The sequence below is a fragment of the Eublepharis macularius genome, chromosome 12 (assembly GCF_028583425.1).
Source record: "Eublepharis macularius isolate TG4126 chromosome 12, MPM_Emac_v1.0, whole genome shotgun sequence".
Taxonomy (NCBI): domain Eukaryota; kingdom Metazoa; phylum Chordata; class Lepidosauria; order Squamata; family Eublepharidae; genus Eublepharis; species Eublepharis macularius.
Genome location: NC_072801.1, coordinates 61,776,483 through 61,804,103, shown reverse-complemented (window position 1 = coordinate 61,804,103; position 27,621 = coordinate 61,776,483). Strand labels below are relative to the sequence as shown.

Sequence of the window (27,621 nt, the reverse complement as noted above, 5' to 3'; positions counted from 1 at the left end):
GGGAGACAGGAGGGTAAATTAATGTATTTAAGATCTTTATAATGCAGAATATGCATAAAGAGCAACCATATACAAATAAAAAATGATGGTTGGCTGTGGCCTGGCTTTACCTACCCTCCCCAGAATTGCTATCCCCCCTTTAATAACATAGTGATGGGGAAAGTAATGTCTCACTATCATGCAGGTCCTTGGCACAGAAACCTTTCCAGAAAGCAGCAATGCTAAAATCACATTACATAGGAGAGGCTTCTTTGGCTTCTCTGTGAGTTATGTAGCAAGCACAAGATCATAGCACTATATACCAAGTATCGTTTATTAAATACAGATGGATTTATGTGGGTGTCCAGCAGAATTTGCTTTAAACCTGTTCTCCCCTCAAGCATATTTCTCTACTGCCAACCTTGCATAAAGATTCCACTCCCTTAGTAGTACATTCACACGAGGCTTTGAACCTGCCCAGAATGACTCTTTTTTGTTTGCTGTAGTATCATTACTACACTATATTCAATTGTTTGCTTGATTTAATTGTCTTTCTTCATTTCCCTGAGCACAATCCATTTTTACATGTGTGTAAGGAATGCTACAGCAGCTGCATCATGACAAACTGGTTTGCGTAACAAACTTTAGTTTTGTCTATCAGAGGTATGTAACAAAATGGCTGTTTGTGCATAAACTTTGGTTGTCTGTTTCTTCTTCTCTGTCTCCCAGGTGGGAGGACATCCTCTCTAAGCTGCAGTCTCTATGGTAAGGCAGTGGCAAGAGACAGCGCTTCTGAAGAAACTATAGTTTGCAGACTCGGACATCACATCAATCCACAGTTAAGACAAAGAGTGGTTAACAAAGCAACTACAAACCCTAGTTTGAAATCCCAATTTGATACTGATAAGCCTATTGGACTTTCTGTATTTGCCTGTCACGGATAACCGGAGTTTCATCAAATGATGGGCCGTTTTCACACTGCTCACCGGCCACGGAACATCATGCCAAGCTCCCGGAACAACAGTGTCTTCCTGGAACAATTTCGCGTGAGAACTGCAGTTCTCATGCGAAATCGCACCAGGAAGACAGTGTCGTTCCAGGAGCTTGGCGTGATGTTCCGTGGCTGGTGAGCAATGTGAAAATGGCCCTGGTTTACTGAGATGTCTGAATGCAATGCAGCCTTAGTGTAAAGTGAGCTGGTATAGTATGGTGGCTGCGCTAGAGATTCCTGGTTTAAATCTATCTCCTCATTAACTAACTTGGTCACTGGTGTTTCTCAGACTCAGCCTTTCCACCACATACAAAGAGATAAATAATAATAGAGACCTACCTACCTTCCAAGCTTGTTTTAGGGAAGACAAAGATTAATGTTTGTGAAGTCCATTGAATGCTTGACACACACTATATAAATACTGTGCATTGTTTAGTGTTGTGAACTTTGAATGAAGCTGCCTTAATGTAGAAAAAGCCCTCTAGTGAAATCCCTGTGGTGCTGATTTATCAGTCCAGCCATGCAGCCAGAGGAAGAAGGATAAACAAGGGGAAGGGAGAGCAGAGGATTGATGGGTCTAGCTGAACTAAAAGGCATTCCAGTGTACTGAACTATAATAGCAAGTCACTAAGCTCTCCCAAAGGGTTATGGTTGCCAGCCTCCAGGGAGTGGCTGGCGATCTCCTGGAATTACAATTGATCTCCAGGCTGTAAAGATCAGTTCCCCTGAAGAAAATGGCAGCATAGGAGGGTGGACTCTATAACATTATACACTGCTGAAGTCCTTCCTCTCCACAAACCCTGGTTTCCCCAAGCTCCACCCCCGCAAATCTCCAGGAATTTCCCAACCTGGAGCTAGATTGTATCTGGATTCATATGCCAGCTTGATTGGGCCTTATGCGAATTCTTTCCAGATCAGAAAGGGACAAGCGCAGGGCTTCTTTTCAGCTGGAACGCAGTGGAATGGAGTTCCGGAACCTCTTGAAAATGGTCACATGGCTGGTGGCCCCACCCCTGATCTCCAGACAGAGGGGAGTTTAGATTGCCCTCTGTGCTGCAGCAGTGCAGAGGGCAATCTAAACTCTCCTCAGTCTGGAGATCAGAGGGTGGGGCCACCAGCCATGTGACCATTTTCTCCAAGGGCAACCCACTGAGTTCCACCACCTCTTTTCCCAGAAAAAAAGCCGTGGACAAGTGTATCAGTGCTGGGAAGGAACTGGATCTGGATTGTATGTAGCCACGGGAATGGGGTAGGCTTTTGCACATTTGTGTCCATTGGCCCTGACTGGTGTATGTTGTTTGACTTTATTTACTTATTTAATTCATTTATACTCCACCTTTCTGTCCAATGGCAACCCAAAGTGGCTTATTTCATTCTCCTCTCCTCCATTTTATCCTTAAAACATCCCCGTAAGGTATATTAGGTGAGATTCTGTGACTGGCCCAAGGTCACCCAGCAAACTTCCATGGCAGAGTGGGGATTCGAACCTGGGTCACTCAGATCCTAGTTCGACACTCTAAATATTATCCCACACTGTCAGCTGTGACTCCTGTCTAAACATGCCTCCCTTTCCAAAACACAGATTGTGCACCAAAGTAGAAAGAAGAGTGTAAAGAAGAGAAAAACCCTGAATTTGAGCTTAATAGACAGGATAGTTGTATTCTTGCATGCATCTCTTCCCTTTCCTTGGAAATAGCTCTCTACCCATTGCCTACCAGGGCTTTTTCTATATTGCCAAAACTCTTGACCACATTTCTATTTTAAATGAGGATTGTTATTATTTGCTTATATCAAATGCTTTTTAAATGTGTTCTGATATAATTAGCTCATTAATTAATTAAAATATATTTAACATGAATTTCTCCAGAATGCATCACTTTATATTTAGCTTCATTGGGGAACTGGGAGAAAAAACTGGCACCAGGTTATCTTGCCATATGCCATAGACTGAATTACATTTTAATGTATGTCTCCCCCACCCCCCCAGCCTGAACCTAAATAATGAATGATAACAAAGTCTAGGATGAATGTAAACCCTCCCCCATCTCTGATCCCTCTCCTCCACTTCCTCCAACACAATGAATATATCAGATTGTGTTTAATGTAATAAGGTGGGAGAAAACCTGACACTAGGATTTGCTTCTAGGTGGAACAAACTGAACCGAAGTATCGCCTTTCCTCTCTCCTCCCTTCCTTTTCCTAGACATAGATTATTCCAAATTGTGACAAGTGTCAAATCCCAGTCTGGTTTCCTGTAACGGTGCCAACAGTGTGAAATGTAAACCAGTGACCCCCTTAAGCTTTCCCACGTGTCACTTAAATAATCACGCTGTCTTTCCTACACCTTCAAGACTCCTGTCCAGCAGGAAGAAGGAGGGTAGCAGAGCATTCAACACGCAGGTATTTCAGATACAACTCTTTTGGGGAACAGGTGGTATTGCAGGTAGGTGGGCTCTGAAAGAAGAGAAAGGAAAAATTAAAATAGCCCCTCCCAATTGTATATGTGCGCATCCCACCCTAGCCTTCAATCATGGGAAGCAGGTAGAATATCTAAGAGCCGGGTGCCCAAGTTTCTATGCTATCCATTTCCTGGCTCAGTACTTTGATCCCCCGTAAATCCTGCAATTAGCAAATGCACTCTAGTTCTTAGGTATGTTTTCTTTTGCTTACACGGTTTTGTGTTATGAAAGTAGTAGGAGATTCTTTTGTTTGTGTAGAGCTTGGGACTTGTCTTAGTGAGGTGCTGGACTTTTCCATGAAAACCATTGCAAGTGAAGCTTTAATCAAGGATGCTACAGGACTAAGCATAGCTACTTAGACTCCCTTGTACGTTCTGGGACATATCTTGTGAGAAACCGCTGGTGGTGTCACTACTATCTTCTGAAACCATGACTCCATAGTATCCATGGTAGAGTTCTAGATCATTTTTCCTCATCTACTAAACTTAACCTTAACGTTTGTTTGCTTGCTTGTTTATTTATTTACTATCTCACCTTCATAGCAGGAAGGCAGCTTCAATACACCATCAAAACATCGGCTTTCGGCTTGAAAGCTACAAGTTTTGTTCTGGCTGCGGCAGAAAAACATGACCGATTCTCCATGATGGACCTCACGTCCAGGGATATCATCAATCCAGAGCTTGTAGCCTTGGTACACCACTCGACTCCTCCGGGCAAGGATGGGACAACGCGCTGAATAGGAAAGGAAAGCCCTCATTACTGTCCAAGATTAGCTCATTGGCATAAGATGGTAAAGATAAGAGAGAACTGGATTTGGGCAATGAGTTGGAAGGATAAGTAAAATCTTGTTCATGTGCAAAGAGGGTACAGGGAATAGAAAAGAATTACCTCTGCAGTAGGGGGGCTGAGACCAGTTCCCATTCTCCAAGCAGATGCCTCTAATGGGGCCATCCAAGTAAAACTCCCTCTTGCACAAGTAGTAGATCACAGTGCCCGCTGGGTACTCATCTTGGTCCACAGCAACCACACTTCCATTGGCAATGGTGCCAGGGCGTGAACACTTAACAGCTAGAAAGAAAGAAAAGGAGGCGTTCTAGCTGGATCCATTGAATATATGTATAAGTTCTAATAATGGGCAACTGGGCAAGCAAATGGACAGAACAGATGTGTGGACAGGCACATTCCCCACTCTCCCATAAAACTCACTGGGAGACCTGGGCCATTTCCACACTACTCACCTTCATCCAGAACGGGGTGCAACATCGCGGAAAAAACCCCACGGAAGATAGTGTCTTCTTGTGTGAGTTTTGCATGACATCTTGCAAAACTCGCGCGAGAAGACGCTATCTTTCGCGGGTTTTTCACGACGTTCCACAGCGTTCCGGATGAAGGTGAGTAGTGTGGAAACGGCCCTGGTGGACCAGTTACACACAAACTCACGTACTCTTTCTCAGCCTATCCTACCTCACAATTTTGTTATGAGAATAAAATGGAAGAGGGAAAAGCCGTGTAGCTAGAGATAGAGAGATGGATGATAAATGGATGAATGTTTGCATGTTAAGTACAGATAGATAAGCTGTGGGACTTGGAGGAACCAAGGACAGGATGGAAAGGAACAACTTGGAATTTTTCCTTGTCCCTCCTCCAGAATTCGATAAAGTCTTAGGAGTTTGTGGACGCCATTTTGTCTGTCTCCGTTTTTTCCTCTTTAACTGATTTTCAGCCTGTCTAAACATTCTATGCCTCCTAGAACCCAATCAAGCCTTTTTCTTTTTCTTAATTTACTGTTATAATTTTCTGAGTTTATAAGAACTTACTGACCTGTTTTTGCTGCTTTTGTGACTGACATAAACAGCTTAGTTTAGAGGGTTGGATCCCACCAACTTCTCTGCCGATGACAGAAAGCAAGGGGTGGGGTGCCCTCAGACAAATTTAAAAGGCTGTGCTGGGGGTCATGGGACTGAAATGCAAACATAGCATGTGGGATGGGGACTGTGGAGTTTCTCTACATGAGACACCTGGGCGTGTGTTCATCAAGTGCAGGGGGAGACAATGTTATCTGGCAAGCGTAGTTTTAAAAAGACAGAGCTGGCAGAGATCACTCCTCACAGGGATTGTTAATTTCATCTTTGCCTCCCCAAAGGTTCTGTCAATATCACCTCTCCAGTCTAAAACTTTGTGGGATCGCAACCAGAGGGCAGCAAGGAATAGAAATGGGCTGGAGCTGACTTCCAGAGCCAGGCTCGGAACTGGAGAGGTTATAATGGGCTGAAGTTTCCCTTCTGGCATTTCATAGCGCCTTCACACAGCATCAGTGTGTAGCAAAGCCTTTGTCCTGCTGCTGGCTCTTTTTAAACTACCCTTCCCAGTTTACATTGCATCTCCCAACACATGTTCTTCACATGCCAGATATCTTGTGTAGAGAGACTCCTTGTTAAGAGGGGGAATTGATGTGATTAAGTGAAAAATCTTGACTGAATCCAGTCAATTGTGATGATATGTAGAAAGATGATGGACATGTTATTGGCTGGACAAAAAGGTGGATGGATGGATGGATGATCATGCTACTGATAGATGGACAAAACCAGGGAGATACTAATAAGCAGGGCTTTTTTTCTGGGAAAAGAGGTGGTAGAACTCAGTGGGTTGCCCTCAGAGAAAATGGTCATATGGCTGGTGGCCCCGCCCCCTGATCTTCAGACAGAGGCGAGTTTAGATTGCCCTCCGCAATCTAAATTCCCCTCTGTCTGGAGATCGGGGGGCGGGGCCACTGGCCATGTGACCATTTTCAAGAGGTTCCGGAACTCCATTCCGCTGCATTCCTGCTGAAAAAAAGCCCTGCTAATAGGTGTTCCATGTCAGCTGTGAGTTTATGATTTACTCACAACTACAGTTGTGTTTTCATTGAGAAAGGAGTGGTATAATGTATGAATCTGGATTACTAGGCAACAGAGCATGTCTACTTAACCCCAGTTGAGAAAGTTGTGCTTCACCACCATTGACTTGACTACTTACATTTGCAGATTGGGGCCCTGTGTGACCATTCCTGGTTTTCCTGGCATAAGAGGGCACTGGCCCCTTCCAGACGATATCTGTGAAATACAGGGGGGAGGATGATATTAGTGTATGTGTGGCAGGGGGGGGTGCTCATTTGCCTTTCACAGCTTCCATATGCATCCAAGTATGGGCTAGAACAACATTCAGGATTTGGGGCGTGGGGGAGAAGTGTCTTTTCAGGAGTGTAATTGGAAAGGAATATATTGTACACACCCATAGGCACACCGGTAATGTACTTCCCTCCCTGTCTTAAAGGGGCCATCTCCATGGAACCCATTTTCAATGTCTGGTGGAGGTTCACAAAAGGCTGGAGGAGTAGCAACATCTGGAAAAGAAGAGCAAGAGAGGATGCATGCTTTGCATATGTGAATGTAATCCATTAGTTCAAAGGTCTGGGAATCATTTGCTAGAATAATTGGTCATCAAGTACTAGTCTTATGATCTCGAATAACTGCGTTAGAACAAATCCCGCTCAGTTATTGATTATGCCGGAGAAACAATCAGTTACCTTCACAGGAGGCAGTAAAGCTCCACTTCTTGTCTCCTTGACAGCGACTCATTGTCACATTCTGTCCGTCCTCCATTCTAAAACCAGGCTTGCACGTCACCTCCATGAAATTCCCAAAAGTACTGGATTCCTGGGCGAGACGCGTCTCAGCATTGTTAATGGTCACTGGCCATGGACAGTGTAAGCCTTGAATGAACGCAGTAACGGGGGGGAAATCAGATGATGGTGGACATAATTCCAAAGGAAAGAGTATAATGTATTGTCGAAGGCTTTCACGGCCGGAGAATGATGGTTGTTGTGGGTTTTCCGGGCTGTATTGCCGTGGTCTTGGCCAAGACCATGGCAATACAGCCCGGAAAACCCACAACAACCATCGAAAGAGTATAATGTTCTCATTCTTGAAATCTACTATGATACATTGGAAAAAGAACTTGGAACCAGAATTGTGGGGTTCCTTGGGTAGGAATAGGGATCTTGTGAGTTAGGCAGAAAGATAGGAGCCAGCGTTGCTGCATTTCATTTTCTCCCAGAGTGGCACTTCTCAAACAGATATCTTGAATCTCTGGAATGAGGGCAAAGGAGGAGGTGGGGGAATCTTGAGGCTAGGAGTAAAGACGAACAAGGATGGAAGGACTTCAAGCTTGTTTTTCTGGGAGATTAGTATAGAGTGAGAAGTGTTTTGAGCCTCTAGGAAGCCAGGAAAGCAATGAACGTTGGTGAGCTACAACAGGTGGAGAGGCTGTATGAAGCTATTATAAGTTGTCTGGAAAGGGAATGTGATTAGAACAGGGGCTCCCAACCTTTTTGAAGCTGTAGGAACCTTTGGAATTCTGACACAGTGTGGTGGGTGCAGCCACAAAATGTCTCATGCAGGAGGTAGAACCAGCCTCAAAATGGCGCCTGCAGCTCACCTTCAGTCACACAGTGCTTTGGTGGCAGCTGCTGCCAAAGCAACATCTTTTATAAATCTGCACCGATAAAACTCCAATGGCAAATCAGACACACTGGAAAGCCATGGGTTAGAGCACAGAGTTTGGGAGTCAGTATTCCTAAATTCTCAATGATGGGTGTTTGGCAACCAGAACTCCTGGATACCTTGGAAAAAGCTGACTAGTTAAGTTAGGCCAGGCTTCATGTAGTGGTTAAGAGCAGCAGGACTCTAATCTGGAGAGCCAGAATTGATTCCCCACTCCTCTCCTTGAAGCCTTGGGTAAGTCACAGCTTCTCAGAGCTCTCTCAGCCCCACCCATCTCACAGGGTGATTGTTAGGTGGATAATAATAACATACTTTGTAAACTGCTCTGAGTGGGTGTTAAGTTATCCTGAAGGGCGGTATATAAATCGAATGTTGTTGTTGTCATGTTAGGTGGGAAGGAAGGAGATGTGAAGCATAACTCCTTGGTTTTTAGTGACTGTATAACTGAGAGAGTGAGGAATTTGGGGGAGGCCAGTAATCAGCCATCCTGTGTCCCATGTCAGGTCCAGTGTATATGTAAACTGTACTGACTCCATTTTCTAACATTTCTAGTGCTTAAGTGCTTTCCCCACAGGTGCACCGGTTCCCAGGCCGACTTCTCACCATGCGAGATTGTTTTGTCTAACACCGTTCCACCAAGGATTGGCCTTGAGAGAGAGAGCAACTTTCCCGAGACTGAAAGATGTTGTTTTGAGAACTATGGGGGGAGGCTGGTGCAGCTGGGAACTGTTACTTTGTACCTCATGCTTTGCTCTTCATTGGTAACAATGATCTTGTACCATCCTGAGTCTCCTATTCAGGACAGTGGACTATAATGAACCATTTCTACAGTAAAGTTTCCTTATTCAAACAATGGACTCTTGTTTGCTTGTAAAGGGGAACCTGTGAGAAGGACATTATTTAGCCACAGTCTGACATCCCATACCTTCGTCGTACCTGACACAACACAGCTCAGTCCACATAGCCCATCACACCTACACTCCCGGAGTTTGCATTGGCTGTGTTCACAACTCTTCTGACACCTCTGCCCTCTCAACTCTGCCGCGTTCTTTTTCCGAAATGGGCATAGGGGGTCTGTAGCTGGAAAATAAGAAAGGCGTAGAAGTTAAAAACAATATCAAAGATTTGAGGTGGGATTCATGGGCTTGCTTCCATGGCCATAATATAGTATTTAGGGCCGTTTTCCCACTGCTTGCCGGCCACGGAACATCGCACCAAGTTCCCGGAACGACAGCGTCTTCCTGGTGTGATTTCATGCAAGAACAGCAGTTCTCACATGAGAACTACTTGGCACAATGTTCCGAGGCCGGTAAGCAGTGTGAAAATGGCCTAGGTCTGCAGCTGCTGTATGGAGGAGGCGCAGGAAGATCTTTTACAAGATAGCCGAAGAGGTTTTCTAACCTAAAGCAGAAGATACATATGGTGCTCCCTCTCCTTGTGGTAAAAAAATCACCATAAACAAACAATTGATAATTCAGTGCCCTTTAATGTTATCCTCAAAGCTGCCGCTTAATGTGGAATGCGTCACTGTGCCTTGAAGTAAATCTAGTCCTGCTTCTTCCACTTCTTGTGCAAAATGAAGAGTCTTGGCTCATTTCCTTCCAGAGCACTTCTCAAGTGTCCCTCAGCAGAATCTAAATTTTGTGCTGTGCCTCATTACCCTCACAGCATCCTTGATTCTTGCCATGTGGGCCTGTTCATTGAGATCTGTCTATAAGGCAGCAAACTGAACTGAAAAATGGATCGGACCTTTGTTTTCTCCCCTAAATTGTAATTCGGGTTTCCAACCTCCAGGGGATATAGAGATCTCCAGGAACTACAACTGATTTCTGGACAACAGAGATCAGTTCCTTTTGAGAAAATGGCTGCCTTGGAGGGTGGACTCTATGGCATTATACCCTGCTGAGGTCCCTCTGCTCCCCAAACCCTGCTCTCCCCTGACTCCACCCCCAAATCTCCAGGAATTTCCCAACCCAGAGCTGGCAACCCTAATTGTAATATAACCCAAACGATGATTTGAAAGGGTCTGTTGAACAAACACATTAAACAAATAAAAATGAGTTACCAATTTAGAATAACATTTGACTTGAACAAAATAGATGTGGTTTTACTGTTGCTGACCCCAGAGAGTCATCATGAGCACACAAAAGCAAATCAATATTGGGGATAATTTGTACATTTTCGGGGATGGAATGTATGGCAAAATGCTGACAGCTGGGAATAACTCAAGGAGAGAAGAAGAAACACAGAGCCCTGACGCAAAGGAGCTTGGCTTCCAGCCAGCTTTATGGGAGTTCCAGAAAAACATATAATCCATTTTAATTAGGTGGCAGTCCTTGATTGGTAGTGTCTCCTTCTTTCTTTACATTTTCATCCAACAAGTTCTAAGTGTTTCACCTTCATTACTATGGTAATTCTGGCAATAGTAAGGCAAGATGGGTAGATTCCTGTATTGCACATGGAAGACTAAAGCTGGGAGTTTGAGTGCCTTGCCTCAGGCCATCTAGGAAGTTCGGAGCAGAGGAAAGATTTGAACTGGCAAACTTTTAGATGATTGCTTAGCTCCCAGGATACAGCATGAAATGCGCAGTATTCATGCCACTCCACTAGGGTTGCCCATTCTAGGTTGGGATAGAGTCCACCTTCCAAGGCAGGGCCGATTCCGCACGGCTTACTTGAAGCCGGAACGTTGCAGAACATGCCGGCAAAAATGCGATCTTTCGCATTTTTGCCGGCATGTTCCGCAACGTCCCACAACGTTCCAGCTTCAGGTAAGCCGTCTGGAATCGGCCCAGCTGTTTTCTCCAGGGGAACTGATCTCTGTTGTAATTCTGGGAGATCTCCAGCCACCACCTGGAGGCTGGGAACCCTACATTTTACACCAGACCATGCTTAGACTTCACTGCCCATCAGTACCCACCTCTTCTGAAAAAAAGGCCCAACATTCATTACTTTTTTCTGCAGGCTTTGAGTCGATACCTTTTATTCTGGACATGTTTGTTACACAGAATAAACATGCTAGGGCTTACCCCATTCTGTGCAAGGTTTTCTTTGTAACAGTTGACGTCTCACACAAAGACTGGCAGTTGTTTGAAAGTACTGTCCCCCCCCCTTTATAGTTGTATATTGCCACCTGAAGGACTCCAACATAAGGAAGACCATAAGAAAACAGCACCCTTATGTGCTTCAGAACATTACTAATATTTTGTTAGATAGCCCAGGTGGGCTTAATCTCGTCAGATCTCAGAAGCTAAGCAGAGTTGGCCTTGGTTAGTAATTGGATGGAAGACCTCCAATAAAATCTAGGGTTGCAGAGGCAGGGAATGTCAAACCACCTCTGTTAGTCTCATGCCTTGAAACCCCCACTAGGGGTTGCCATTAGTCAGCTATGACTTGAGGGCACTCTACCATCACACCAGACTTCTAATGCATAAAATTAAAACCTCTCTCTCTTTTTTTGCAATTATAGTGCATCTCCTTTTCTCCAGGAAATAAAGACGAAATGTTGCAACCCTGTTTATAATGACATCTTTCATTTCATTTTATCATCAATTGCTCATGTTTTAAGGGTCTGAGGCTGAGTAATGTTTATCAGTTTTCCCTGTTTTTTCCAGAGGAATCAAAGGGTAGGGCTCCTTGTCACTGTTTTAACTTCATCCCCACCTCCACCCCCATCTCTTCTACCTTTGTTATTCCAAATACTGATTTACATCCTTTTAACATTTCACAGATCAAAACAGAGACAGGCCTGGTCACACCTCTATTTTCCTTACGAGGTTTGCTACCTGAGCCTCACCCCCCCCCCCCCATTATTACACATGGCAGGAGGCTCAACTCCGCTGGCTGTGTGTTGCTTTCACTTAAACGGCCCTCTGCTGAATCAAAGCCAGAATGGCTGTGTTCCTTTGGAGTTGAAGACATAATAGGGAAAAATGTGTAACTATTCTCCAATATGTTATCAACAATTGCAAACTTTGCTTAGCAGCTGCAGCATGTGAAATGGCAGGTTGTGCAATGGAAGGATTCTTTAGAGCTCATATGCCTGAATTAATCTACATGTGTGCGAGAAGCAGGGTTGGATTGAGATCAAACGGGTAATTTCATCAGTTCCCCCCCCTCTCCCACTACATAACCTCTTCGTGCTGTTGATGGAGACCCCCTATCCCCCAGGAGCAGTGTTTGGTGAAGATAAATGGGCTGGAGGAGAAATGGGAAGGCAAGAGGTCTCCTTTCTGCTGATGGAAATCTTAGTCTGGATTCAATCCATTAGACGGAATCCTCCCCACACACCAAGATTTGACTTTCAGAGATCCTGTAGAGCAAGCTGAGCCTTGAAGAATCACAAATTTACAGTGAAATCCTAAACAGAGTTACTCCAGTCTAAGACCATTGAAATCAATGGGATTAGACCGGAGTAACCCTGTTTAGGAATGCACTGTTAGACTCTCACATTAACGTTTTTAAAAAATATCTAAAGCATCTCCAAAAGGCAAAATATAGAGAATGAATGGGATACATACCAGGAAAGAGACTTACTAATTAAATGGGGGACAATTGGGCCATATTAATAGGGTTTGGGGTGGGCCAGAGTAACATTGCCCTGGCCTGCTTGTGACAGCCATTTTATATGCAGAAGTCAGCAGGTGACGCTTTTCACAGGATGGTGATAAACGTTATCACTGGCAACACTAACTGTGAATATAACATGGGGTTGGTGGCGTGTTAATAATCAGCGTTAAAGAGCACTTGAGACTGCACCTTTGTACGTGTGTGTGTGCACGTAGAAGAATGGGTTTGATAAAAGAAGGAATTTTTAGATTCTTATGGAAAGTTCTCTCACAAATACATCCTTCCCTTCCTTTCTCAGCATGAAGTTGTGTTGCTGTCAGTGACCACCAGATGGAGAAAAAACTGTTTTGGGCATGCAGATTGCCTTTTAGCTCCATCTACAAAAAACCCCGAGTCTTCCGCTTTATTATAGTCATGCATATTTGTTTGTTTCAACATTTAGCCTACTTGGCACTGAAGGCTTCAGGTGGGCAGTAACATGTTCAAAGGTGCAGCGCATAACATAACCAGTCAGTTAATAAAACGTAACAAGGGGCTCTCGGCTGGCTGCTTGTCTATTGAGCAGCCAAGGAGTCTTATTAAAAAGATGGCTCAATTATGCAGGTGTGAATCTGGTAAGGTTGCCAACTTTTAAACTAGTGCCTCTAGCTGTCTGTTTAATATCGGCTTGGTCTACAGCAGTTACCAGGTGATGCCACAGGAAGCTTTGCCTGTTCATTTCTGTATATTAACCCTGTATTAAAGGGAGAGAATATTTTTTTCCTGACCCTTTGGCAACCTTAGAAACTGGGTAAATGTAAGGGTGATCCTTGTTTTATACAACTCCTCCAACAAATTACAGTAGAGAATTACAGCACTGAATTCATAACTACAGACATCCTACCTGGGAGGAAGGAGAGAAAGGAACTGGGAATCACATTTGTCCAGGGGAAAATATTAGAAAGTATTAGAACGGAGACCTGGAAAAGTGTGATTTTGCTGCAACAGAAGTACCAGCTTGCAGAGATTTAGCTGGATCAACTAAGCTTCAACAACAAATTAATTACAACTGAACTTTTATGCCTATTGATAAATAGAAAGGCAGCAAGAGGAAGTGTCAGAGTAGGTGGCTTACCTGGATTTAACGTACAGAGGGATGGCTGGCTAAGCAGGCAGGTAAGAAATTGAACACTGGATGAATGGGATGGGGAAAGAATCAGACTATTATCTGAGAATACCAGAAGAAATGGAGATGGAAGTTAGAAAGATGGGGAAGGAGCCCAACGCATCAGCCTTCCCGAAGGTTAGAGTGTGGAGACAGTTCAGCATGAATTCACAGGGTTTAAATCACTCTTTAGTCTAATTCAAGGTTCTTTTGATGCTGTGTTGGGCTCATCTTCAATTCTCTGTCTGTAAAATGGGTTTAAGAGTGACCCACTTGCCTAGAATGACCCAGATTGTGGTTATGCACCCTGGATTTTAAGAATGAATGAAGTACACACACACACACACACAGATGTGTGCATGATTTAGATAGAAAATGTGTGCATCTGTGGAATGACAGATACTTGGGAAAGTTAACAGTTGAAACTGTCCTGAGCCAACAGTGAAATCTGGATTCCAAAAAAGACTCAGAGGTAGAAGAAAGTGAATGGGTGATAAAGCTCCTGCCTAACCTACAGATTCATGTATGTGCTATGGCGGTGCGTGTGCAGGGAGCCTCAGTCTCTTGCATTCTGTGTGGGTGGTGTACCTGATAGTACTGCCTCGAAACAATTTTGCTGGTGTAAGCAACTGTCCCAATCAGACACCTACTTTCTCCTGCATCGTTTGAAATCTAATGCCCATATGGGAATACACTGTTTGACTAGTGCCCCTTGAAAGATTGCAATCCCAACCAGCTGTTTGGGTGCCCTATGCAGAGGAGACAGCCCTGGGAGCTGGCAGCAGGGCTTAATATAAATGCCAAGCTGAGCTGGGAATTTGGTGGGAAATGCAGCTTAGCAGCTTGAAAAGGAGTGAGCAGAGCGAAGAAGAATAGAGGAGGAGGAGGAAGTGAAAAATCAGGGGAGGGTGGAATGTGGGACTCACCTGCTATTTGCTTGGTGCCTTCCGAACAGAGGGGAGAAAGAACCATCACCAAGAGCAGCAGGGTAGCAAAGCTGGACATGCCCCTTGGGGTTCTTTGGTTATGTTCAGGATCACAGTGGGTCAGGACTCCTGGGTTCTCAGGGATGAAGCAATACTTAGAAGACTCTCGGAAAGATGGGGTGGTGGTGGTTAGAAGGACTCCTTGATTTGATGAAAGAAGTGTTGTGTCCAATGTGTGGAGAGTGGGGGCTGAGACCCAAGACCTCCCGAGTCCTTTGAGAAAGGAATTGGGTTTAGTGGGTGACAGGATCCTTGGAGGGCCAGTCCAGACTTACTGCAAGGGTTGGACCTTCCTGTGGGATATATACTGTCTCTGTCTCCCACTCTGCACCTGAAGTTATTCGTTAACCAGGCCTGGAAAGTGCCAAAGGGCAGGGTGGCCTTCTACAACTGCCATGAGGAACTCTGAACTCCTCAGTAAGAAAACAGAGCAGGGTCAGGGTGGGAGCAGATGGAGATGAACCCAGGAGTCCCAGATCCTCAGTCCAGCATCCACTGCATGGGCTCAGTTCTCCTCTAACCAGGACCACTGCAGATACAACAGAGAGAGAGGGACCCACAAGGACCAGGGCTGCTTCTCAGGCAACTGTTTGAGGGGTAGCACAGTCAGGAAGGCGCTGGTGCATGGCACAGATGGCTGCCCAAGAGTCAGCAGCGTGAGAAGTGATGGGTGTACCTCCTTGGGGGGCATCAGAATACCCCCCCTAGATCCCCCCCCCCAGAACCCAGGCATCCTGTTCTCAGCTCCGACCTTTGGCAACACCGGTATCTGTTCTGCAGTCGCCACCAAGCCAGCCCCTCCTCAGCCGGACTTCTCAGCCCCGCACCCGCTTCTTTGAGCAATCCTTCTTCTTTCTAAGCCGAGGACCAAGATCTCCCGGGTCAGATCCTGGGCGGCGGCGGCGGCGGGGGGGTGGGGGTGGAGGGCTGGCGCCCAGGACGCCTGGGTTCTCCGGGAGGGCAGGGCTTCGCGCGCAAGGGTTAACTGGCTCGGGGAGGGGGGGGGACTCCCGGGCTCTCTGGCGAACGAGCGATGCCTCTTTAAACTCCTCCTCCTCCCCCGTCCGACTCTCCCGTCCCCGAGCGAGAAACAGACCCAGCCCAGCCCCACAACCTGTTTGTCCCCCTCCGGCTGCGCTTCCCCCCTCTGCTTCGCTCTGCCGCTTCCCTTTCGCCCGTCCCCGGCTCCCCTCCGCCTTTGGACCGCTCCAGCCGCCGCCGCCTCGTCTCCTTCGCCTCCATCCCCAACTCGCCGCATCCGCGCCTCCTTGCCTCTTTCCATCCATCTTCCCACGCCCCGCGGCTCCTTCTCGCCATCCCTCCTTCCCTCGGCTCCCGACTTCCAGTCTATCCTTCCGCACCCATCTGCACGCCAGGACTGGAGTCCAGCGGCACCTTAGAGAGCGTCAAGATTTGCAGGGTCTAGAGACCCGCTCGCCCGCTCGCCCTAGCTGCCCCCCAGCCCCTCTCCCTCCCCTTACCCCCCAGCCCCTATTTCTCCGGCTCCTGTATTCGTTACTTCTCCACCTGCCCCGCTTCTTCTTCTTCCTTTCCTCCTCCATCCCGCCATCTCCTCCCCGCCGCTCGGCTCCCTGGATCTGGTCACTGGGGCTTCCCCCAGGGGGGCACCATGGCACTCCTGAGCTCCCCCACCGAGACCGAATGCTTGACCAAGCCGCTCTTCTGCCGAAAGGGGGCGCTACGCCAGAAGGTCATCCACGAGGTGAAGAGCCACAAGTTCGTAGCCCGCTTCTTCAAGCAGCCCACCTTTTGCAGCCACTGCACGGACTTTATCTGGTGAGACAAATCTGACCTCCCTGTATGATGTCCCTTGGTTGGCGCTGACCCTACAACCCATTGGGCTTCGAATCTCTAACCTCGTAGGCATGCAGCCCTCGTCCTATAAAACCCTGGCCCTAAAACTGTCCCCTGGTCGCAGGGCTGCCCTGTCTTCCACGATCTGTTCAAATGCAAACTGAATACAGAATTTGGTGGTGGTTGGATCCTGAGAATCACAGCTTTGATGTGTAAGATTTCAATCTAGTGGCGCCTGAGAGACCAAAAAGATTTTTAGGGTCTAAGCTCTTGAGAGACAAAGCTCTTTTCTTCTTCAGAACTTTGACCCTTGAAAGCTTGCAAACTGAAAATCTTGTTGATCTCTAAGGCGTCACTGGACTGAAATCCTGCTGTTTTACTGCAGACCAACAGGGCTCCCTACCTGAAATTAGCTTTGATGTGTGTCTTTTTCTCTGTATTAAATCAAGTTTCTAGTCCTTATGGCTTTGGAGGCAGTCATGAGATATTGCAAGCAATGACATTCTCAAAGTCAGAGAGAAGTAGGGTTTTGAGTGCCTTCTGAAATGTTGTGCCTTTCCCTGTAATTAGAAGAAAAAAGAAACTTGTGCAAGTGTTCATAAATGTGTGTAGGTCATGGTGTTTACTTTTTTCTTGCTGGAGAGCTTGAATGATCTTGACCCAGAATTGTAGACTCACAACCCTTGCTAACAACCCTTCCAGCTCATCTCTGTTATCTGTGACTATTGGTGTGTGTCCAGTCAAAGCTCTTGAAATTGAAGGGACCTTGCCCTTGCCTTGCTATCCAAAATGTCTTAACAGAGTTTGCCAAGACTGGTATCAATAGATTCAGATATGCAAAATAATTGTGGTGTCACTGATGTCTCATATCCTATAATCCTGGTACCCTGCAGCTCCATAGATTTTGGGCTATAAAGTTATAGTTTTAAAGGGGTAGCCATGTTGCCCAGATCCTATCATGTCACTACCTTGAGAACACTACATTCCACTAATAGGATCTCTTAACACCACTTGTGTGGTCCCACAATCGTGTCATATGCTGTGAGCCTACTAGACTCCTAGAATCTGCAGTCCTATATAATCCTATTTGCTCCTGTAGAAACAGAGAGAGAGAGAGAGAGAGAGAGAGAGAGAGAGAGAGAGAGAGAGAGAGTTTCTGTGTTCCCCCTTCAGTTGCAATTCTGCTTCCAGGAAACCAATGTCTGCAATCAGAAAATATTATGTAAATAACCTGAGTTTGAATAATTCATTTTGCTTCTGTGATTCAGACACGGAAATGATTAGATATGTTTGTGGCAAGGAAGGGAGTAACAGGAGGTGAGCAGAAGAAAGGAAAGAATAACATGGGTATGTTTCCAGGCTTCACCCTTGAACTAATGAGGACTAGAAGCCTGCTTTTTAAAAACAAATGATGCAATTATCAGGATCTCAAATACCACACTATATATATATATATGTTTATATTTTGGATTGTGTACAGTCATCATCTCAGAATTCTGCACCCCCCATGCCAGCCCCTTAATTCTATAATTTCAATATTTTGTTTCTAATCTCATTTTTTTTTCTTTAGAAGCTGTAGTCCTCCTGACCAATCTGAAATTTGGGGCAGGGGAAGTACTGAGTACACACATCTATGCCCCCAAATCAGATAATGTATTATCCCCCCATTGTACCCCAGATTTCAAGAGGGCTTGTCCCTACTACTTCTGTTTCACCCTTGAGAGTTCTGGGATTCAGAGGGACTTCACAAACTGTGGCTCATTCATCAATTCAGTGCTTCACTGGGGTTATTGTGATCACCATGCAATCAAGGGGAATATTTTTTTAAATGATTAAATCTGGAGTTGGAAAACAAGTTCCCAATGCATAGTGGCCATTAGGTACAGTCCTTTATTATTTTTCCACATGGCAGGTTGAGCTTTCAGAGTGGGTGTGACAGCCAAAATAACAGCGCTATGCATTGCATTGTACTTCTAAAGAACAATGTACCATTATTAGAGTCTCTCTTTCGGAAAGCACATTTGGTGTTGCTTTTTGCTGCTCCCAGAAGCTCCCCTCTCTCAAATATATTTTTCCCCTGAAGTATATTCCCGAAGACAGCAGGAGTGATGGAAATTTGTTCCGACACACAGTTCTGCCGTCACAAAAAGCTAGGGACAAACTCTGTGCATAATACATTTTCTGCTTATTATGGGCAGAGATCCCAAAAACATGAACAATCCATTAGGGGAAAAAATTATGAATGTGTGGCAAGCCTACAGCTGTGACAGGCTCCTATAATAAACAGTTTTCAAGTCTGCAGAATTGCTAAGGATAGGCAAGGAATGGGCTGCATTCCACTGAAGGTGGCCAGAAAGCACAAGGGGGAGAGCTATAGCTGGAGAGGGACAGGTTTTTAGGTTAAGCGACAAATACAGTTTTCTAATTGTTCAGGTTAGTCGGATGAAAGAACCAAAAGCTCAGGGGCATTGTGGCGTTTTAGAATCTGGAAATCCAAACCAACCACCAGGAAGCTCTGAACTAAATAATTTAGACTTTCCCCAACAATTCCCCTCTGTCTAGGAATGCCCATCCTGCAAGGCTGCAGCAGAATTTGATGGTAACCTCAGTCAGTCAGTCAGTCAGTCAGTCAGTTTTATTACGGTCCACAAGCTATACAGAAGCAGGAAAAACAAGAAGAAAACACTTTATACAAATACCACCAATACTATTTGACAAGATATCACAGGAAATATTGTGGTCTAAACATCAAAGGTATAACATAGCTCTCAAGTGTTTATTTTTACTTTACTCTTTCCTTCATAATGCAACAATGTAAGTATGTTGTGATAAATGTGGTTATCTTACTTCTGATATACCCAGAATAATCTTAAAACTGCTAACAACTGGATTCAGGCTGCACAACCTTGGCCCAGTCACTGTCTCCCAGCCTAACCTACCTCAAAGGGTTGTTGTGAGGGGAAAATGTGAGACACATACGCCACCCTAAGCAGAAGCAGGAAGGTTCAAATTATTATATTATATTATATTATATTATATTATATTATATTATATTATATTATATTATATTATATTATATTATATTATATTATATTATATTATATTATATTATATTATATTATATTATATTATATTACCTGTCAGGCTATGGATGACAGGATACTGCAGACAGATCTCTGGCCCATTTGCAGTAAGACACCAGTGCTTAGTCAAATGGATTTTATTCAGAAATCAGTTCATTTCAATATACAGTTCCATAGGTCTACTTAGGAGTAATATAAACATCTAAGCAGCTCGACTAGAGATTGACCAGAATGACAACACGAGAAAGAAACAGTTCTTTTCTAGTTCACTCTTCTCCTCCCCCTCCCATTTATCAGCAAAGTTTCCCGCTTCTTCTCTGTGAGAACATTTTACATATTTGTGCTATCATGCTTCGTTGCCAAGGAGAAAGACATATCATAGTCTGAGAGGAAGCCCAAGGTCATAACAGTAGAGTCCTGTAGATAGCCACCTGTAAGCTTGAGAAACAGTTATAACACTAACAAAGAGCAAATCAAAGTACATCAAGCCTCTGTTTACAAATACTGGCATCAAACATCTAGCATCCAGCGTCAAGCACTGAGCAGTAGAATCAACATTGGCATGGATAGCTAGGCAGAGACATACATGACAATACCACAAGCCAGAAGATTCACCTCACTGCAGTGAGTAACACTAGTTTAGTAGCTGAAAGGAATAGACAACGTCATGGAGGCTAGGTCGATCAACACTTATTAGCTATGATAATTCAACAGAACTTCCATGTGCAGAAGCAGTTAACCTCTGAATAGCAGCCACTGGGAACACATTCATCATTTGTTTGCCTCCACATCTAGCAACTCTCTGTCTACTGCTGGAAAGAGAATGCTTGTGATAAATAGTCCTTGGGCTGACCTAGCAGTTCTGATGTGCCTCCTATATTCTACCATCCAGGGCTTTTTTTCAGCTGGAACGCAGTGGAACGGAGTTCCGGAACCTCTTGAAAATGGTCACATGGCTGGTGGCCCCGCCCCCTGATCTCCAGATAGAGGGGAGCTTAGATTGCCCTCCGCGCTGCCATGTGGTGTGGAGGGCAATCTAAACTCCCCTCTGTCTGGAGATCAGGGGGTGGGGCCACCAGCCATGTGACCATTTTCTCCACTGGCAACCCTCTTTCCAGGGCCTTAGTCCCTGGAAAGAGCCAGATTACATGACGCACAAGCATGTGTGTCTTTTTGCAGATGTTTTTCTTTTTTGATTATTTTTGTAACCAGCTTGTGAGGCTGTGAGTTTCTGGTGAGGAAGGAGAAGAAGAGGGAGCCGAGGGATCTGCTTAATTTTCTCCCTTCTGGTTGTTTTTCGACTCCAAAGTGCACTCTAATTGCTTTTCCCCTCCTGCAAGTTCCTCCACATGTTCTTCCATGGAAGAGAAAGCAGCAGGGCAGGGCATTTTTGAGCAGAATAAGGGCCAGTTTAAGCTAGGGTTGCCAGCTCCAAGTTGGGAAATTCCTGGAGAGCTGGGGAGTGAAACCTGGAGAAAGCAGGGGTTGGGGAGGGAAAGGACCTCAGCATGGTATAAAAGCAGCCATTTTCTCCAGGGGAACTGATCTCTGCGGCCTGGAGATCAGTTGTAATTCTGGGAGATCTCCAGCTACCTGGCAACCCTAGTTTAAGCACCCCCCTATACATACACACTTACTATGCTTTCTCCATTATCTGTAGTTTCAGGGGCAGCTTTTGATTTTTTAAAAAAGAAAACAGTGAAAAGAGTCACATGTCCACACATACAACATGTACTCACCTGGGGGACCAAACCAGACGAGGCTCTGGAAATGCTGTGATTGGAGTGCCTAGCTTTTTGACAGATAAATGCAGTTTTCTGGCATGTGGGCCCCTGATTCTGACTGGGATCAGAATACGAGGGATGCTGTGGAGTTTAAGCCTTTCCCTGCACTGTTTTCCTAACATAAAACAGCCCCAGGAGGCCCTATTTGCCTCATTGAGCGTGCATAGGATTTCAGCCTAAATGTCGAAGTCCTGTTAAGACTGCTATCCCATGCTGCTTCTTATGCGTGGAACTCCTTCCCAGAACTAAACAAAATCTAAATTTGTGTAACTGCATTTGCACAACTGCTTTCTTTTCCTTCCTTCCTTCCTTCTTCCTTCCTTCCTTCCAAGATAGTTCAAGGATGCAAGAAATGATTGAAAGTTTACTCCATGAGAGTGATCTCTTCAGGCTATTTGATTTGAGTATAAATTGTTACCTTTTTTCAGAGCAGAAATTTTTCTTATTTTGCTTACGTTGCTGTCTAAAGCATAAGATGGAGTTAAATGAGACAATAGGGATTTGCAAAAAAAAAAAAAAGGTAACCAGATTTGGTTCTTCTGTCAACTTATTTTGGTTCTTCAGGTACTGGGATTAAGGCGAGCCATTATGAAATCTGATAGTCATTTCTATTTGTTTCAATGGGAAGCAAATTGGAGATGTAATTCCCCCACTACAATAATGATGTCTGAACCTGAATCAGTCATTCACTAAGGACAATCTGGTCCTTCGTTATCACAGATCTTTCTCTTTCTCTCCCTGCCTCTTTGAAGCCTCTCAATGATTGTCTGTATATGTTTGTTCTTCATTATCATGGGGTGGAGGAAGCCTAAGCCTCTGCCTCTATTTCCCCCCACCTCTGCAGTCTCATCTGCCTGCCAGTGTATACAAGCAAGTGTATACAGTCTCATCTGCCTGCCAGTGTATACAAGCCTGCCAGGGTACTGGTCTGGCTGCCTGTTCTGTTCTGTTCTGTTTCTGTCTGCTCCTAATCTGCCTTCCTTATTTGACAATAGGTATATAAGTGAAGAGTTTGCTCCTGTGTAGCAGATGCAGCTCCAAATAATGAAAAAGCATGAAAACACAGGATCTTTTCTTATATAAGATTAGGTCCCCTAAAGCCATTGAAACAGTGGCAGGCAGTGGAAATGTGCATAGAAATATCAATTGGGATCATTCTATTTGGCGTGAAGATGAGCTAAGTGTTGTGACTGGTCTAGGTCCCTATCAGACACACCTGCTGAATCACCCTCTTTCCTGCTTGCCTCCTGGGGAAATGAATGCTGATATCAAGCCACCAAAATTGGGTTGGACGGTTTTTCCAGCTGCTCCTAGAATTAATTCTGCTCCAGTTCAGAGCATTTATGAACAGGCATGGTTTGGGTTGGATCTTTATTAGTAAAGTTCCAATTTTACATCCCTATAAACTACAGCTGTCAATTAAAAGTTAATTGTATGCATTTTAATTGTTTGAGTAAATCTGCATCAATTTGCATATGGATAAAAGAATTCTTATGGAGGGAACAGCATTTTTAAATGAGATAGTCCCATGTCATCATCTGAGAAGAGGCATTCCTTCCTGTGTGAAGAGGAAGAAGAATACCTCTTCTAAGAAAGCACCTGCCATGTATAGATTTGTAAACCCTTACATTAAAAATAATTAACTTTTTTAAAAAATGTGCTGCTCAGTTAACTGGGGGGGTACACTTCATAGACCTGCTAATTGATACATCTGATTGATTGATTGATTAATTGATTAAAATAAATACATGCCATAAGAACCATGATAGTTTCCCAGAACTAAACTGATATGCTGGAGAGGAAGGCTGATGGAAGGGGCATCAAACTCTATTTGAAATCAGATGAAAAGGCAGTTGTATGTCAGCTTGTGGTAAAACCTGGAGCTCTGTAACAACCACATCCCCCGCAACGTCGGGAGTTAGTGTCAGGCGGAGACGAAATATGCTAAACCCCTCATTTCTATTCATGACTCATTGCAGAGGGCACAGAAGTCTTTATAATAACTAACTCTGATACATACAAACATTTCCAATTCCCAAATGGGTATGTGACAGTCGGTGCTCCTCACAAACACAAGTGTATTTATTTTGCATTATTTATTGATAAAACCTCTGAGCACCTTTCCAACTTGAATAAGCTGCTCAGAGAGACATACAGCATAATAAAACCCAAGCATATACACCCAAATTTAAAATACATGCGCGGATGCGCACTTGCGCACGCACACACACAAAACATCCCATTGAAATGGCAGAAACTACAGAAACTACATGGCAGAAACTACAGAGAAACAAATCTATTTCACAGCTTATAAAATGAGGGCAATCTTGGCAAAAGGTAGCAAAAGACTTGGAAAAACAGAAATGATTTCAGTTTTATGGCAAGAGGACTGACACCACTGAAACAGTCCTGCTGTAGCTGACATACAACTAAAGTACAGGAAACATGCATGTTTTCTCTAATTGGACAAATGCCTGCTCCCAGGGACAGTTGAGTTCAGGAAAACAGTGTGCAGGTTGGTAGGGGTGGAAGTGATAAGAATCAACCCCCCTTGCTATTTACTAATAGAAAACCCTAAAGAGATATCTCTGGGACCTGACTAGTTTGGCCCTTGGTAGGTAAAAAGGTAAAGGTAGTGCCCTGTGCAAGTCACCAAGTCAAGGGTAGTGCCCTGTGCAAGCACCCATGTGGGGACGTCACATCACGACGTTTTCTTGGCAGACTTTTTACGGGGTGGCTTGCCATTGCCTTCCCCAGTCATCTTCACCTTACCCCCAGGAAACTGGGTACTCATTTTACCAACATTACCTTGGAAGGATGGAAGGGTGAGTCAACCTTGAGCTGGGTACTTGAACCTGGCTTCTGCCAGGATTGAACTCAGGTCATGAACAGAGCTTGAGCTGCAGTACTGCAGCTTACCACTCTGCCATGGGGCTCTGGAACCTGACTAGTTTGGCCCTTGGTACTAAAAGTATAAGACTCTAGACCTTCACCTGATGATCTTAAGGTGTGCAGCTGGGAGAGACACATATGGGAGAAGGGACTTCCACCAGTATGCAGTGCCTAGGTTGTGATGGTTAGAACTGCCATTTTGAGGTTGCATCTGGAAACGAATCAAAAGCCAGCATAGACAAGTTAACACTGGTGTGATAACAGGTGGGCTGCTTTTTGAATTGTTTGCAAGGACAGTCCAACGTAATGTGCATGATTGTATTCCAAGTTAGAAGTTAGTGTTGCATTCTGGTACATCTTCTGAAGCTGATGCAAGGCTGTTCTGTCCACCATATCCCAGAGCAAAGTGGGAGCAAGGAAAAAAACACCCCCCATTGCAGATTACCTGCTTCATCTTGGTTATGTAAGCACAATTGCTATTCTTGCCTTGGCCATTTTTCTATGGGATGTAAAGCTAGGAGCTAGCCTAGTCCACAAGCAATCCCGTATCCTAGGCAGTCTCATGTATATGCTGGGATTCTGCCACAGCACTGGGAACATTCCATATTGTGTGCAGAATTTAGCATCCTGGGAATCTCAGATTTCATTACAAACAGCAAGGTTCTGTTCAGGGCTTTTTTCTGGGAAAAGAGGTGGTGGAACTCAGTGGTGGAACTCAGGACCGCACAATGATGTCACTTTGGGTCAGCTGGAACAAGGGGGGAGGTTTTTTAAAGTTTAAATCTCCCTTGGCGAAAACGGTCACATGGCTGGTTGCCCCGCCCCCGATCTCCAGAGAGAGGGGAGTTTAGATTGCCCTCTGTGCCGCTCCAGCAGTGCGGAGGGCAATCTAAACTCCCCTCTGTCTGGAGATCAGGGGGCGGGGCCACCGGCCATGTGACCATTTTCAAGAGGTGCTGGAACTCTGTTCCACTGCGTTCCCACTGAAAAAAAGCCCTGGTTCTGTTCCTGAAGGCTGAGAAAACATACTTGGAAAAGTGTGTGTGTGTGTGGGGGGGTCGTCTCAGAAGCAAAAGAGAGGTAGTTAGGCAAACACTGGATAACTGTCGCTGCCATTGTGTATTTCTTTGTTCAACTTTGTAAGAGATTATCTTTAACAATTTGTTTCTTGCCTCAATTGAGTGTGAATTTATGTGGCAGTAAATTCCAGTGAAATCAACTGAGATTGCAACTATTAAATAAGTTAAAGACAGTGGTTGACAGCTAATTATATACCTTGCCAATTCAGCAAATTTGTGCAGAGACCTCTTTTCAGCTTTGTTTTTGTTTTCCCTGGGGTTTTCCTCATATGCCTATGGTTCCCAACTGACCAGAACACAAACTTGGCCTTGTCTAGTACTGTGGTTTTAACAGTGCTGGACCATCAGAGATCAGCCAGTAAAGCTTTTGGGAGGCATGGAGATAGACATTACCACCTGCTACTGTCTGCTGATTTTTTTTAAACATAGGAACAGGGGTGTGATGTTGGCAACGTTACACGTGCCTGTTTATTTTGGTATTCCTTAGTGACACTTTTTAAAAAAGATTATGCACGCCTCAGCAACATTAGAAGTGTCTATGTGGGGTGAACATCTGGCAATGTACAAATTTGGAATGATAAGAAAACTACACTGGCACACACACGCATGCACCTGCCCCCATACAAAGGACAGCCCAGTAACCATGGGAGAAGGAAATGTGTATATAAATCCAAATTCTCTCCATCAAGCTACCCTGACTGTAAGTTTGTCAAGTCATTTATTGTTTGCCAAGGCATAATTACTAAGAGATTGAAGCTAGTTCTCTGACAGAAAGCAGATTAATCACTACAAAGAGTGACTGTAAAATACTGCCCAGTTCAAAAATCCTTTCAATTTGTGATTTTAACCTGAGAGATTGGAGGTCTGCATAAACAGACTTTTTGAATAGCTAGAACTTTAAATTCAGATCGAAGGGAAATGTTGCCTGATTGGTCTGATTTGGGGTAGTTTAATCATCACTATGGCAGAGTGCAGCAAAGCACTCCAATTCCTTATGTGCTATTGTGTTTTTAATATGAGAGGCAGGATCAACCTACTTGTCAGTGTGTGGACCGCAAATGGATTTTTGGACTGATTGGATCTTACGGAAGTTAGGCAGAGACAATCTCCTTTTTGTGTGGACCTTGCAGAGTCCCATTTTCTATTTCAACTTATCCTGGGTTTGCACCTTTATATCAAACAGAGAATTAAGAACTACGAATCAGAAACATCAGAAGGGAATGGCCTGAGGCCTTGTAAACTAATGTATACTAAGCATACCAGCAGCATTTCACAAACGAAAACAGAAGTGACCACTCCATTCTTAACAACAAAGATTGGAATCTCAAGCCCCCTTCTCATTGCACACTGCTGAAGGCTGAATGGTGTGTTAATTTAGCTCATCCTGCACTGTTTTAAAAGCCAGGAAGGTCTTTGTTCTTTAGGCTGAAGATAAGTGCGATAAAGATAAAGGGGGGGGGGCGGATACGTGATTGTTCTGCCATCTGATATCAGCAGTTCATAACTAAACCTCGCCAGTGTGTAAACAGCAGGCTGTGTACAACATGGCACTTTCATGTTCACTTGCATACATTTAAAATGCATGGACATTACATACAAGAAAATTAACTATAAAAGAAGGAATCACAGGGTAAGATAACCAAAACAAAAAATGCCAAAGCACGCAATGTAACTGAAAGAAGATAATAATTCTCTGTATATCGTATTGCGAAGCCAAAAACTACATACAGAAATCCAGAAAATCCTTCATGTAGACCAGAAATTCAATTCTAAATCTTGCATACAGAGCAAATTACAGCAAATCTTGCATGGAGAGGAGATTCAGGAATCCGGATGTGGTCCCCGCTTCATATTATACTTCTTCAGTAAATCATTAAATGCAACTCCCATCCTGTATGGAGACCAAACACTTCTTTAGCTAAAGTGAATTGTGAATTCTGGAACCCTCAGGGTTCCTGTACGCTTGTACAATCAGCATGAAGGTTTTCAACAGCAGCAGGCAGGTTAAGGCTCTCTCTGCCGGTTGCTGTTGAAAACCATGCTGATTGAACAAGCATAGAGAAACCCTGAGGATTCCAGAATTCACAACTCACTAGATGTTCTATGAAGCTTTTCAGCCGAAGAAGTATTTTGTCTTCATACAGAGTGGTGCTTGCATTTGATGGTATACTGAAGAAGTGTAATACAAAGTTGGAGCATATTCAGATTCCTGCATCTGCTCTCCATGCAAGATTTACTGTTGAATGTCTGTTCTATGTGTATGATTTCCTGAATTTCTGTATGTCGTTTTTGGCTTTGT

The 27,621-nt window shown here is 44.4% G+C and overlaps 2 protein-coding genes across 2 annotated transcripts in view; one reads left to right on the top strand and one right to left on the bottom strand.

The window, feature by feature from the left end:
* Nucleotides 1–294: 294 nt before the first annotated feature.
* Nucleotides 295–14,951, bottom strand: LOC129338274 (beta-2-glycoprotein 1-like). The gene is made up of 8 exons (XM_054992352.1): nt 14,610–14,951; nt 8,907–9,050; nt 6,995–7,180; nt 6,700–6,811; nt 6,445–6,521; nt 4,318–4,497; nt 3,964–4,161; nt 295–3,424 (listed from the first exon to the last, which is right to left on the bottom strand). The coding sequence occupies exons 1-8, from the start codon at nt 14,686–14,688 to the stop codon at nt 3,360–3,362; spliced, it is 1,041 nt and encodes a 346-aa protein (XP_054848327.1). The 5' UTR covers nt 14,689–14,951; the 3' UTR covers nt 295–3,359.
* Nucleotides 14,952–16,299: 1,348 nt separating this feature from the next.
* Nucleotides 16,300–27,621, top strand: part of PRKCG (protein kinase C gamma) — a 42,253-nt gene continuing 30,931 nt past the window's right edge. The window contains exon 1 of the mRNA XM_054993152.1: nt 16,300–16,466. Within this exon, the coding sequence (XP_054849127.1) occupies nt 16,300–16,466 (167 nt within the window). The remainder of the gene's footprint in view (nt 16,467–27,621) is intronic.

What these genes read in the sequence shown, in the direction of transcription:
- LOC129338274 (XM_054992352.1), bottom strand. Translation starts at nt 14,688, where the DNA reads ATGTCCAGCTTTGCTACCCTGCTGCTCTTGGTGATGGTTCTTTCTCCC. An exon ending in AGGCACCAAGCAAATAGCAG is followed by an intron (nt 9,051 to 14,609) that starts GTGAGTCCCACA and finishes CTTATTTTCCAG; the next exon opens with CTACAGACCCCCTATGCCCA. An exon ending in TCAGCCCCCCTACTGCAGAG is followed by an intron (nt 4,162 to 4,317) that starts GTAATTCTTTTC and finishes TTTCCTATTCAG; the next exon opens with CGCGTTGTCCCATCCTTGCC.